Consider the following 14694-nt stretch of genomic DNA (forward strand, 5'->3'; position numbering starts at 1 on the left):
CGAGGCAACCGTGGCTGACAAGTGAAGTCAGGGACAGCATAAAAGCTAAAGAGAAAGCATACAATGCGGCGAAGAGCAGTGGGAAACCAGGGGATTGGGATACCTACAAAGACCAACATAGGACAACTAAAAAAGAAATGAGGGAGAAGATTAAATATGAGGGTAAACTATCCAGTAATATAAAAGAAGATTGCAAGACTTTTTTTAGATATATAAAGGGTAAGAGAGAGGCAAAAGTGGGCATTGGGCCGCTGGAAAATGACGCTGGAGAAGTAGTAGTGGGGAACAAAGAAATGGCGGAGGAACTGAGTAGGTACTTTGCGTCAGTCTTCACAGTAGAAGACATGAGTGACATCCCCAAAGTTCAAGAGAGTCGGGGGGCAGAGGTGAGTATGGTGGCCATTACCAAGGAGAAGGTGCTAGGAAAACTGAAAGGTCTGAAGGTGGATAAATCACCTGGACCAGATGGATTATACCCCAGAGTTCTGAAGGAGATAGCTGAGGAGATAGTGGAGGCGTTAGTGGTGATCTTTCAGGGATCACTGGAGTCAGGAAGGGTCCCAGAGGACTGGAAAATCGCTAATGTAACCCCCCTGTTTAAGGAGGGAGTGAGGCAAAAGACGGGAAATTACAGGCGATTAGCCTGACCTTGGTCGTTGGTAGGATTTTAGAGTCCATTATTAAGGATGAGATTTCAGAATACTTGGAAGTGTATGGTAAAATCGGGCAAAGTCAGCATGGTTTCATCAAGGGGAGGTCATGCCTGACAAATCTGTTAGAATTCTTTGAGGAGGTAACGACTAGGTTAAACAAAGGAGAGCCAATGGATGTTATCTACTTGGACTTCCAGAAAGCCTTTGACAAGGTGCCGCACAGGAGACTGCTCAGTAAGATAAGAGCCCGTGGTGTTAGAGGCAAGGTACTAGCATGGATTGAAGATTGGCTGTCTGGCAGGAGGCAGAGAGTGGGGATAAGGGGATCCTTCTCAGGCTGGCGGCCGGTGACTAGTGGAGTTCCGCAGGGGTCAGTGTTGGGACCACAACTTTTCACTTTATACATGAATGATCTAGATGAACAACTGAGGGCATCCTGGCTAAGTTTGCAGATGATACAAAGATAGGTGGAGGGACAGGTAGTATTGAGGAGGAGGGGAGGCTGCAGAAGGATTTGGACAGGTTAGGAGAATGGGCAAAGAAGTGGCAGATGGAATACAACGTGGGGAAGTGTGAAGTCATGCACTTTGGTAGGAAGAATAGAGGTATAGACTATTTTCTAAATGGGGAGAGAATTCAGAAATCTGGAGTGCAAAGGTACTTGGGAGTCCAGTCCAGGATTCTCTTAAGGTTAACTTGCAGGTTGAGTCGGTAGTTAGGAAGGCAAATGCAATGTTGGCATTTATTTCGAGAGGACTAGAATATAAAAGCAGGGGCGTGCTGCTGAGGCTTTATAAGGCTCTGGTCAGACCACATTTAGAATATTGTGAGCAATTTTGGGCCCCGTATCTCAGGAAGGATGTGCTGGCCCTGGAGAGGGTCCAGAGGAGGTTCACGAGAATGATCCCAGGAATGAAAGGCTTAACATATGAGGAACGTTTGAGGACTCTGGGTCTATACTCAATGGAGTTTAGAAGGATGAGGGGGGATCTGATTGAAACTTACAGAATACTGAAAGGCCTGGATAGAGTGGACGTGGGGAAGATGTTTCCATTAGTAGGAGAGACTAGGACCTGAGGGCACAGCCTCAGAGTAAAGGGAAGACCTTTTAGAACAGAGATGAGGAGAAACTTCTTTAGCCAGAGAATGGAATTCATTCCCACAGAAGGCTGTGAAGGCAAGGTCATTGAGTGTATTTAAGACCGAGATAGATAGGTTCTTGATTGGTAAGGGGATCAAAGGTTACGGGGAGAAGGCGGGAGAATGGGGTTGAGAAACTTATCAGCCATGATTGAATGGCGGAGCAGACTCGATGGGCTGAATGGCCTAATTTCTGCACCTATGTCTTATGGTCTTATGGTCTAATCATTCTTGCTCATTTGGACTTGGTTGTCCACCTTCTGTGCTGGAATTAACAACATCAACAAAACAAAATCAGAACAAGGCCATTGAAGGAAAGGAAAAAAATCTGCAGGGCTTTGGGGAAAGAGCAGCACTAACTGGATTGATCTTTCACAGGCACAATGGCTGAATTTCCTTGCTGTATGTTCTATGACTTTCATGTATTCCTAGTTTAAGATATGAATATTCTTAGGGGCTCTTTCAGCAGGTCCACAGCTTTTCTATTGTGAAGTTGTGTCATCAATATTTAACACTGGCTTATTTTGTGATAATTCCTAGTGTGTGTGAGAGAGAGAGTGTGTGAGAATGTGTGTGTGTGCATTGTGTGTGGCTGTGTGCGTGTGTGAGTGTGTGTGAGAGAGTATGTGTGTCTGTATGAGGGTGTATGTATGAGAGTGTGTGTGTGTGAGAGTGTGTGTGTGTGAGAGTGTGTGTGAGCATTGTGTGTGGGTGTGGGAGAGTGTTTGTGTGAGAGTGTGTGTGTGTGTGAGGCAGTGTGTATATGTGTCAGAGTGTGTGTATGTGACAGAGAGAGTGTGTGTGTGTACATTGTGTGTGTGCGTGTATGAGAGTGTGTCTAAGAATGTGCGGGTGTTTATGAATGTGTGTGTGTGTGTGTGTGAGATTGTTTGTGAGCGTATGTGTGTGTGTGTGTGTGTGTGTGTGAGTGAGCATGTGTGTCTGTATGAGTATGTGTGTACATGTGTAAGAGTGTGCGTGTGAGACAATATGTGTTACTATTTGTGTGAGAGTATGTGTGTGTGTGAGAGAATGTGTGAGAGAGCATTTGTATGTCTGTGTGTGAGACAGTATGTGCGTGTCATAGAGTGTGTGTGTATGTGTGTGAGTGTTTGTGTGAGAGAGTGTGTGTGTCTGTGTGTGTGCGTGTGTGAGAGAGAGTGTGTGTGTGTGTGTGTGTGTGTTATAAGCTGTTGCATTCTCTGTTTTCTTTTCAAACTGAAGTCTCTTGCCAAAATGATGGAGAAATAAAAAGTGCATCGTGGTTTGATTGCTGTGTTTTTGATTGACTGTCGGTGCAGCCAGCTGGCTTTGCTAGGTGCTGTGTGATTCTATTTCATATCATTGCATTGCGGTGTGATGGTGATTGCTAACCAATGTTATATCTAAGCTGCTGCTCTACATAAAGGTCTCTGGCCTACAAACACCAATTGTCTATCCGACTACTGACCCCGTCTGTGTATAAAATGCGTAGCTACAGTTTATGGACAATTCTGAGCATCCCGTGAAAGGACAAGATCATGAATGTAGCAAGTCCTGTCAAAGGCTGCGCTGCCAAGCTGGCTGGCTGGCTCTCGTCAGATAGAGGCGGCTTCGTCAGCTTGGGCACATTCGCAGGGTGGATGACGATCGCATAATAAAGGATTTTCTGTCTGGTGAGGTACCTGGAGCCAGACAACCAGTAGCTCCTCTTTGAGGATTCTTACAAGGGTGACATGAAGGCCCGAGGCATTGATTCTCGCAGTCAGGAGTCACTAACACAGAGGAAGATGACGGCATCGCCTGTGGGCTGTTGTGCAGCACCATGATGAGCAGGGCCTACAGAAGCTTGGCAACGGGCGCCAACGCTGAAAATAACAACCCATAACCACACCGATAACCACCTCACACAACACACTTGTGGCAAAACCTGCCTCTTACAGATTGGTCTCTTCAGCCATCAACAAAAGCCTTCACCATGTGAAGCGACCCCATCCCCAATTTTGCTGCATGCCCATCATCTTACAAGGATGGAAGGATGCTGAAGATGAGCGACAATTCAGGCCTCAAGTATCACAAAAGCTTCCTAATGAGAGGCACTTGATTTTCATTGTCTATGCTATGTACCACCTTATCTCTATTTATTCATGGGGGTGTGGGCATCATTGGCAAGAGCAGCATTTATTGCCTATCCCTAATTGCCCTTGAGAAGGTGGTGGTGAGCTGCCTTCTTGAACTGCTGCAGTCCATGTGGTGTAGGTACACCCACTGTGCTGTAAGGAAGGGACTTCCAGGATTTTGACCCAGCGACGGTGAAGGAACGGCGATATATTTCCAAGTCAGGATGGTGAGTGACTTGGAGAGGAACTTTCAGTTGGCAGTGTTCCGATGTGCCTGCTGCCCTTGTCCTTCTACGTGGTAGAGGTCGTGGGTTTGGAAGGTGCTGTCGAAGGAGCCTTGGTGAGTTGCTGTGGTGCATCTTGTAGATGGTACACACTGCTGCTACTGTGCATCGGTGGTGGAGGGAGTGGATGTTTAAGTTGGTGAATAGGGTGCTGATTAAGCAGGCTGCTTTGTCCAGGATGGTGCTGAGCATCTTGAGTGTTGTTGGAGCTGCATTCATTCTGGCAAGTGGAGAGTATTCCATCACACTCCTGACTTGTGCCTTGTAGATTGTGAACATGTTTTGGCGGGGAGGTCAGGAGGTGAGTTAGACACTGCAGAATTCTCAGCCACTAACCTGATCTTGTAGCCACAGTGTTTATATGGCTGGTCAAATTAAAGTTCTGGTCAATGGTGACTTCCAGGATGTAGTTGGTGGGGGATTCAGTAATGTTAATGCCACTGAATGTCAAGGAGAGATGGTTGATTCTCTCTTGTTGGAGATGGTCATTGCCTGGCACTTGTGTGGCACAAATGTTACTCGCCACTTGTCATCCTAAGCTTGGATGTTGTCCAGGTCTGGCTGCTGGAGGGAATGGACTGTTCCAGTATCTGAGGAGTTGGATTGAGAGTAATGTGGTTGGAGTGATATACATGAATTTCCAAAAGATGTTTGATAAAGCGCTACATAACAGGCTTGTCAGCAAAGTTGTAGCCCATGGAATAAGAGGAACAGAGGCAGCATGGAGCAAATTTGCTGAGTGACAGGAAACAGAATAGTGGTGAATGGTTGTCTTTCCTACTGAATGTCAGTATAAAGCGGGGTTCCCCGGGGATCAGTATTAAAACCACTGCTTCTCTTGATATATAATAATGATCTAAACTTGAATACACAGGGCACAATTTCAAAATTTGAAAATGATACAAAACTTGTGAGCATTGAGAACTCGGAGGAGGATCGTGATAAACTTCAAGAGGGCACAGACAAGCTGGTGGAACGGGCAGACACATGGCAGATTTAATGCAGAGATGTGTGAAGTTATTCATTTTGGTGGGAATAATGAGTAAAGCCAATATAATCTGAAGGGTAAAATTCTAAAGGGGATGCAGGAGCAGAGGAGATGAAGAACCATCATCAACTGGAAACATTAACTCTGTTTCTCTCTCTACAGATGCTGCCAGAGCTGATGAACATTTCCTCCATTTTCTGCTTTATTCCAGATTTCCAGCATCTACAGTATTTTTCTTTTGCTCGTTTGCAGGAGCAGAAAGAACTGGTGGTATACGTACACAAATCATTGAAGGTGGCAGGACAGGTTGAGAAAGTGGTTAAAATGCATACGGGATCCTGCGCTTTGTAAATAGAGGCATAGAATACAAAAGCAAGGAAGTTATGGTAAGCCTGTATAAAACACTGGTTCGGCCTCAACTGGTGTCCAATTCTGGGCACAATACTTTAGGAAGGATATGAAGGCTTTAGAGAGGGTGCAGAAAAGATTTACAAGAATGGTTCCAGGGATGAGGGACTACAGCTACTTGGATAGATTGGAGAAGTGGGAGATGGTCTCCTTAGAGAAGAGGAGGTTAAGAGGAGAGTTGATAGAGGTATTTAATATCATGAGGAGTTTAGACAGATTAGTCAGAGAGAAACTGTTCCTGTTGGTGGAAAGGTCAAGAGCCAGGGGACACTGATTTCAGATGATTGGCAAAAGAAGCAATGGCTGACATATGAGGAGAAACCTTTTTACACAGCGAGTCGTTATAATCTGGAATGCATTGCCTGAGTTTGTGTGTGTGCGTGTGTGTCATCATGTGTGTGTGTGTGTGTGTGTGTATGCGTGTGAGCATGTGTGAGTCTGAGTTTTGATGAGAGTAACAGTGTGAGCGTCCGCATATGTGAGTGAGTCTTACTGTGCCTGTGTGTGGGCGTGAGAGTGTGTATGTGCATGTGTGTGACTGTGTGAGTGCCTGGGGCTGCGTACATGTGTGTGTTCATTAATATGCATATGTACATGTGTATATATGTGTGACTGTGTGACCATGTGTGTGTGTGTGTGTGGGCGTATGTGTGTGAGTGAGTGTGTGTAATTGTGACTATGTGTGAGCGAGTATGGGAATATGAATGTGAATGTGTGAATATGTCAGTGCTGTGTGTGAGTGAGTGTGTGTAATTGTGTCTATGTGTGAGCGAGTATGGGAATATGAATGTGAATGTGTGAATATGTCAGTGCTGTGTGTGAGTGAGTGTGTGTAATTATGTCTATGTGTGAGCGAGTATGGGAATATGAATGTGAATGTGTGAATATGTCAGTGCTGTGTGTGAGTGAGTGTGTGTAATTGTGTCTATGTGTGAGCGAGTATGGGAATATGAATGTGAATGTGTGAGTATGTCAGTGCGTGTGTGTGTGAGTGTGTGTAATTGTGTCTATGTGTGAGCGAGTATGGGAATATGAATGTGAATGTGTGAATATGTCAGTGCGTGTGTGTGAGTGAGTGTGTGTAATTGTGTCTATGTGTGAGCGAGTATGGGAATATGAATGTGAATGTGTGAATATGTCAGTGCGTGTGTGTGAGTGAGTGTGTGTAATTGTGTCTATGTGTGAGCGAGTATGGGAATATGAATGTGAATGTGTGAATATGTCAGTGCGTGTGTGTGAGTGAGTGTGTGTAATTGTGTCTATGTGTGAGCGAGTATGGGAATATGAATGTGAATGTGTGAATATGTCAGTGCGTGTGTGTGAGCGAGTGTGAAATTGCAAATCTGAGTATGTGCGTTTGTGTGTGTGAGAGAAAGTATAGTTTTTGTCACCGGACGCTGCAAGATTTATACAGAAAGCTCATTGTTTCTTTGTTCCCTGTGGTCTGCCTTGTGCTAAAATAAAACATCACATAGTTACACTCAAAACATATCGAGTTGTCAATCAAACGCTTCTGACAAACAACAGAAATAAACATCCACATTGAATGCAGTTCATCTCATTTTAGTCTTCATTGCAGGGTGTTATTGTATAAAAATTGTGTCACACCTGCTCCATTCTGCGGTCACACAGGGTCAGACTGAACTCAGGCAATCATCTGGGTAAATCTGGGTGTGAATTTATTTTTTTCTCATTGAAAATTGCACGGTGATAAAAAATTTTTGAGAAGATGTGAGTGCAATTTTCCCAGTTTTGGCAGTGTTTATGCTACTGGACTAGCAAACCAGAGGCCTGTTGAACATGATTCAAAATCTCACCACAACCGTTTGAGAATTTGAATTCAGCTTGCAAGTCTGTAAAAGTGTTATCTGTAAAAGTGACTATGAAGCTGCTGCGTTTATATAAACTCAGTTGGCTCACTGATGTCCTTCAGGGAAGGAAACTTGCCGTCCTTACCCATTCTGGGCCAGTGTTTTGATTGTTAAGCACTTTCTGAAGAGGTCTGGTTATATCAAACTGTTTTCATTGCAAAGAGTGTAGCATGAGTTCTAGGAAAGGGTCCATCACGACCATCCCAGGTAAATACACTTATTCTATTGTTTTTAATGTGGGTGTCGCTGGCAAGGCCAGCATTTGTTGCCCATCCCTAATTTCCCTTGAACTGAGTGGCTTGCCTGGCCACTTCAGAGGGCATTTAAGAGTCAACCACATTGCTGTGGGACTGGAGTCACATTTAGGTCAGACCAGGTAAGGGCAGCAGATTTCCTTCCTTAAAGGGCATTAGTGAACCAGATGGGTTTTTACAACAACTGATGATAGTTTCATGGCCATCATCACTGAGACTAGATTTATATTCCAGGTTTATTAACTGAATTTAAATTCCACCAGCTGCCAAGGTGGGAATTGAACCCATGTCCCCACAGCATTAGCCTGGACCTCTGGGTTACTAGTCCAGTGACATTACCACTACACCAGCGTCTCCCCATCCTGGTCTCACCAAGGTGTCTATGTTTTGAAAACGGATGTTACAAAGCTCTTTGCCCTTGGCAGCTGTGGGAAATACTGCAGCCCCAGGAAAAGAGGGGAGTTACCTGAAAAGACATCGGGCTGAATTTAGTGGCCTCTATCCACTAGCCGGAGAGCTGGTGGCAGCCCTGCCATGGCCATTGAGACTATGAGACCAATGAGACTATTTACTTGCCTGCCATCAGGGGTTCTTGGACCTTCAGGGTGATGGTCCCACCTCCAAGAGCTGTCAGCCAATTGGAGGCTGGCAGTTTCTCAGGCCCATCAGCACCCCTTGCTTGCAGCGGCCACTGCAGAGACATCGGGTGGCCAAGGATGAGGAGCAGCCACGAAGGCCCCAGAACCCAGGAACGTGGGGCAGCCTCATCGGGGTTAGTCAGTCAGGCCCAGGCGAGGGGATGGAGGAGGCGGGGGGGGGGGAAAGGTTGGTGTGGAGTACGGGTGGGAGGCCTTCCAGCAGGGGTGACACTTGCTGCCCGTGGGGCCCTCTGTTGGGCCCAAGGTGCCCGATCAGGAGGGCCCACCTCCAGCCCGTTGGCAGGGCTTACCTGGCGGCAACCCTATGTGGTGGACCCTCCACCCCCACCCTCCCCAGTGGTGGCAGGATGAGGCCTTTAAGTGCCCTTTAATTGGCCTAGGGGTGGGCGGGGTGCTGGGGTAGCGTGATCTAAACATTTGCCACCCCTGATTTATTGGCTGGGGAGGGGGGGAGGTGGTTGGAGTTGGGAAGGCAGCAGATTCTCCACCCCGTGCAATTAAACATAACCCCACCTCCCAACCACCCCACCGCCTCTCAGCCCACTCTTGGCAGGTTGGGAGACACTGAATTCTGGGCAAAGATATTACCGTTGACTCAATATTCTCTTTGCCAAGATGCCCTGGGTGCCGGGATTAACTCGTTCACCACATTCCACTTTCGTTACATAGAGTGGGGGCTGGTGAAATTTTGCCGATATCTGATTGGCCGTCGCTGAGAAGAAACAATGGAAGTTCAGGGCAACTGTCCCCTTTACCCACCGCGTATGGAGCTGTCCCTGTTCCCAAGGTACATTTCTGTCACTGCCTCACTAATGAATCAGGGGAACAATGGCAGCTCTCCTCAGACACGTCTCAGTGTGTGAACCTGGGTTTCCACATGGACCTGTCACATCCATCCCGAGAGGGCAGACACTCTAAAAGTAAAAGAATTTTAAAAAGTGTTTGAATTTGTGGAGCACCTTTCACGGGTCTCGGGATGTATCGAATCGTTTCACAACCAATGAGGTACTTCAGCCAGTGTTAGATTTAAATAAATTAAACACTTACTGGAATTGGTGCTGTCATCTTTGGTTCCATCAACAGCTCCATCAGAGTTCATCTGCAAGTAGAAGCCTTGCCTGCAATATAACCTGGTCACTATACCCTTGAGCTGAGAATCTGAAAAACAGTCAAAGGTTCTGGTTGAGAGTCACTCCGACTGCACCAATCTGATATTTGCATTTTCACCATAACCCTCCAATTCTTCCCAAAGCTAAGGCCCAGAATTGGTGATAATTAACGCTGAGTTTTGAGATTTCTTTTGTACTAGACACGGGCTTGGCAGCCAATTACATTAAATACTCTATGCTGTTCCCATGCCTACCCATCGCCAATAAGAATGTCAAAACATGGAGAGGATGCAGAGCACATTTACCAGAATTGTACTGGGGATGAGGGACTTCAATTATGTGCAGAGACTGGAGAGGCTGGGATTGTTCTCCTTGGAGCAGAGAAGGTTATGGAAAGATTTAAGAGACATGTCCAAAATTATAAAAGGTTCTGATAGAGTAAATAGAGAGAAACTGTTTCCTCTGGCAGATGGATCAGTAACTGGGGGAGGGTGGGTGGGGAGCACAGATTTAGGTCACTGGCACGAGGGCCAGAGAGGAGATTAAGAGATTTTTTCTACACAGCGCAAACTGAAACGCATTGCCTCTGAAAGGGCGCTGGAAGTAGATTCACTAATAACTTTCAAAAGGGAGCTGGATAAATACTTCAAAAGGAAAAAAAAACTGAAGGAACACAGGGAAAGATCCGGGGAATCGGATTAATTGGGTATCTCCTCCAAAGGGTTAGTATAGGCACGATAGGCCGAATGGCTTCCTTCTGTGCCACATGATCGATCCTAAGAAGAGGACACTGTTCCTCTCTTTGGATTGACTCCCATGCTGAAAGGACAAGGTCCTATCACCTTGCAATGTGTCTGGACTGGACCACAAAGCTTGTTAGAAGCAACAATGTTGTAAGAATGTCTAGCGAAACATTGATGCAACAAATAAATTGAACACACAAAGCATGTTTATACATAATTCTTACAATATTCAATATATTTAAGAATGAATTAGAAATGGGGTCTAAACAAAAATCATTGCTCAAAACCGTCCTCTAAATTGTTTTAATCAATTACTTCATTGCAATTTCAGGAACGACATTGTACAATACTGGTTAGAGAACTTGTTATGAATTAATTCATTAGTTTTTCTGGACTGTTTGATAAAAATATATTAAAGATATATATTATAACATTAAATAAATCCCATTGTAGGACAGCAAGAGGGTTTTTAATTAAAGGTGAAAAGGCAGGGAAGCTGGAATTCCATGGGGTGAGTGGGTGTGACACGGGGAATGTGTAGGGACTTCCCCAAAAGCTCCAGAAGCTACAGGGTCAGAGAATAGGAAAAGTGTTGATTCCCGCTGGAATGGTGTGCCCACATCATTAGGGGCACACTTAAAGACACCTCCTTCCACAGGCAGCAGCAATCTGTGTCTCTCATAGCTCTGGGACAGTGGCAGCTGGAAATCCCAAAACATTCAGCCCCCAACCTCCCCTCCCCAGCCCCAGAAACGACTTCCAGTTAGGGTATGTGGAAATCCTCTTATTGAAATGAAGAAGTGTCTTTGATCAGGGACCCAGCGTAATCCCCACTTCCGCCCATTCCCATATCAACAATTTAGCTTGGAATGGAAAGAGCTTTTCTCCCACAAAGCCAGGCAGAAACACCAGCTCTATCCCCGTCCGCATCACATTTAAGATGTTTCCATCACACTCCCATTGGAGCTACAAGAGTGTATTATGTAGAATTACGCCACAGGAACAGGCCATTTGGCCCAACTGGTCCATACTGGTGTTAATGCTCCAACGAGCCTCCTCACTCCCCTCTTCATCTCACCCTATCAGCATATCCTTCTATTCCTTTCTCCATCATATGATTGTCTAGCTTCCCCTCAAATCTATCTACACTATTCACTTCAATCACTCCCTGTGGTAGCGACATCCTCACCACCCTCTGGGTAGAGAAGTTCCTCCTGAGTTCCCAATTGGATTTATTAGTGACTATCTTATATTTATGGCCCTAGTGGAAACATGTTCTCTACATCCACCCTATTAAATACCCTAATAATTTTAAATCCCTCTATCAGGCCACCCCTCACCCTTACTCTTTTCCAGTGAAAAGAGCCACAGCCTGTTAAATCTTTCCTGGTGGTTATAACTCTCAGTCCTGGCATTATCCTTGTAATTTTCTTTTGCACCTTCTTCAGTCCCCCTACATCTTTTTTGCAGCATGTAGATCACAGTGCTCCCTGTGGTTCAATAAAAGTTTAGTGTAACGTATCAGAAGGTAATTAGCCATAGTCCACAAAGGGCCATAGGCATCTCTCTTCATTAGACAGACAGACAGACAATTGGTTATATATGACTTGAGGGGTATCACTCCACAAGCATGGGCAAGATGAGGAGGCAGGGCCTCCATGAACCACCACAGCTGGTATGAGGATTGAACCTGCGGTATCGGCAGCATTCTGCATTACACTCCAGCCAGCTAGACAGCTGAGCTAAGGGACCCCCACAGATTTGTAGGACTGTGGACTTTCGAACCCAAAATCTCATGTTCATGACCAATCATTTCCATAGCTGAGCTATTAGTTAGAATTGAGGGGCCTGAGTTTGCACTCAAGAGTATTCAGAATTCCAAGTTTTACTTTTCCTCATTATTTCTCGTAATAACAACAAACTCAATCAAACTCACAAGAATGTCCAAACTCCTTTGGCTAAAAGGAGGATTTTTAATTAAAGGAATTTTTAGACCACATGGTGTTCCAATCAAAGTGAGTCAAGGGATTGTAATATCACACATTTTAATTCTGAAGAGACAGAGAAGAAGAGGGCACAATGAAAGGATTCAGAGGAACAAAGAAATTCTAATCAAAGAACAAATCATACAATTTCTAAAACCTAATTCCTGTCACAAATTTCACTGTTGGAAGCTTTGAAGCAACAGTGTGGCTTAGAAATTCCTTTTAAAAAGTTTGATTTGACCTTGTTCACATCTTTGGTACATTAATAATGCATATAAAATTTAAAAACATTGGATTAAACCTAAGGGATCCTGTCCCCGCCCATCTTGTCTCCAACATTGGTATCATGTCAGATGCAACAGTGGTTCAGGTTTTGCTGTGTCTTGGCCTCTCACTGTTATTGATGTCTAAATATTTCAGCGACTTATGGTGGGGAACAGAATCCCTGTGAGTTGTGAATCACCACAAGTTACTGGACGATTTGCTTTGCTCTGCCGTTAGCCGGATGAAAAAGGCAGCTCATCCTCAACCTCCCCGTGAGTTTCAGGAAATTGCTCCATTTGCACATTAAACTCACTGTAGAAAGTTAGGGCTGGTATTTAGCAGTGTAAGGACCCTTTTCATGATAAGATTTCTGTTCTTGCAGTGCCACTAAAACTCTCTGGCCCAGAAAGAGAACAACTGAAACCATGGAGTCTCATTCTTACAGCTAGTAAATTGTTTTTAGAGATTTTTATAATTTCAAATGGTTTAACGTTGCTCTACCTTTTCCTTTCTGTCCCTTTTATCTTTACCTCTTAATCCAATCTTTCTTTCCCTCTCTTTATTTCTCTTTCTGTCCCGAATTTGACTCTAATTCACCTGATTTCCTTCTTCGTCATTCCTCTGTTTCTTTCTCAATCCTTAAATCTCATTGGTTAAGGAGATAGACTGTTGGCCCTATCATTCATTGAGATCTCAGATACTCGATTGCCCTCTCCGCACCGCTATCAGCTCACACTCCCAGCCAGTTCCAGGGCAAAAATACTTCTAGTTGAAGGGTCAGGGAAAAAGTATAACCAAGGGGGGAAAGCAGTGAGATGCACAACTCCAGTAAATTCTAGGCCAATAAGTTTACTGCCACCTGTTTGAAAAGCTAACAATTTAGTTACTCATACAACCATCACTGCGAGTTTGGTAGCAGGGGCAGTTAATCAGGTGTGAAGGTGGCAGGTGGGAACCCTGCTACCTTCCCTCTCCACCCTGGTTAAGTCTGTGGTAGGAAGGCCTGTGGACAGCCTTCCTGCCCCACTGCCAATTGAAGCCCTGAAATGGACAATTAATGTCCATTTACGGGCTTCATCCTGCTACCACTGCCATTAACCAAGCGGCAGACGGGTGGGGGACTCATCATGCAGGGAGTGTTGAAAGGCACTTGGCACCTGATCAAGAGCTGAGAGCCACCCCCTCCCTTGCTGCTGACCTCCCGCACGGCCCCAGCCCACGAACCCCCTCCCACCATCACTTACCCATGTGCCTCGGACAGGTGCTGTACCAGCTCTAGCCACTGTATCTCTGGTGGCGCTGTGTTCAATAAAGCTGCCAACCTCTGATTGGCCAGTAGCTCTCAGCAGGTGGGGCTTGTACCTTTGGGGTCCCTGATCCCATGGGAAGACCTGCCACTGGCCTGTCAAGTGCCTGGGTGGCACACAATGCGGCGGGCCTTTCTGGAAAGAGGTGTCGTGGGGATCCTGCCAGCTCTCCAGCCAGTGGCCGAGACCCCATCACTTCCACATGGTTCCGCCTCAGGTCTTTTACTGGAGTTGAGTGGAAGAAAGTGAGGAGTTACCATCACTGCCCCACCTCTCAGTTTATATATATATTAAAACTCACAATCATAGCAAGTTATTATCAACTACTTTTAATTAAAAATGTTTACAAGCTTTTAACAAAAAAATCTATCTTCATCAGGCAGTTTCAGTTCTGCCGAAGGGCCATGAAGGCTCGAAACGTTAACTGATTTCTTCTCCGCCGATGCTGCCAGACCTGCTGAGTTTTTCCAGGTAATTCTGTTTTAGTTTCAGAAGTTATATTATTGTCCCTGTAGTCAACATCACCACAGTAAAGTTTGTGGCTCATTTAACTTCAGGATGCAAAGGATAAGAAACTTTGTTTCTAAAACAAAGATCTAAAACAATTGGCAAAAAACAAAGGGGAGAGTTAGAGAGATGCTTTTACGCAGCAAGCTGTTGTGATCTGGAATGCAGATTCAATAGTAACTTTCAGAAAGGGAATTGGATAAATAATTGAAAAGGAAAAATTTGAAGGGCTGTGGAGAAAGAGCAGGGGGAGTGAGGTGGTGTGGGCACTAATTGGATAACTCTTTCAAAGAGCTGGCAAAGGCACGATGGGCAGAATGGCCTCCTTGGCCCAGATTCTGTGACATTAGAAATGTAAACAGAGAGTTTGGCACTAGGTTCCTTGAATATTGACCTTTGCTAACTGTATCTGCTCAGAACTTC

The 14694-nt window shown here is 45.2% G+C and overlaps 1 protein-coding gene across 2 annotated transcripts in view; it reads right to left on the minus strand.

Annotated features, from left to right (window-relative positions):
• Window positions 1–14694, minus strand: part of fgf14 (fibroblast growth factor 14) — a 537893-nt gene that overhangs the window by 126676 nt on the left and 396523 nt on the right. For both annotated transcript variants that reach the window (XM_078546063.1, XM_078546064.1), the window contains exon 2: window positions 9404–9514. In XM_078546063.1, coding sequence (XP_078402189.1) covers window positions 9404–9514 — 111 coding nt within the window. The remainder of the gene's footprint in view (window positions 1–9403; window positions 9515–14694) is intronic.

This window comes from Cetorhinus maximus, chromosome 7 (genome assembly GCF_964194155.1).
Source record: "Cetorhinus maximus chromosome 7, sCetMax3.hap1.1, whole genome shotgun sequence".
Taxonomy (NCBI): Eukaryota; Metazoa; Chordata; class Chondrichthyes; order Lamniformes; family Cetorhinidae; genus Cetorhinus; species Cetorhinus maximus.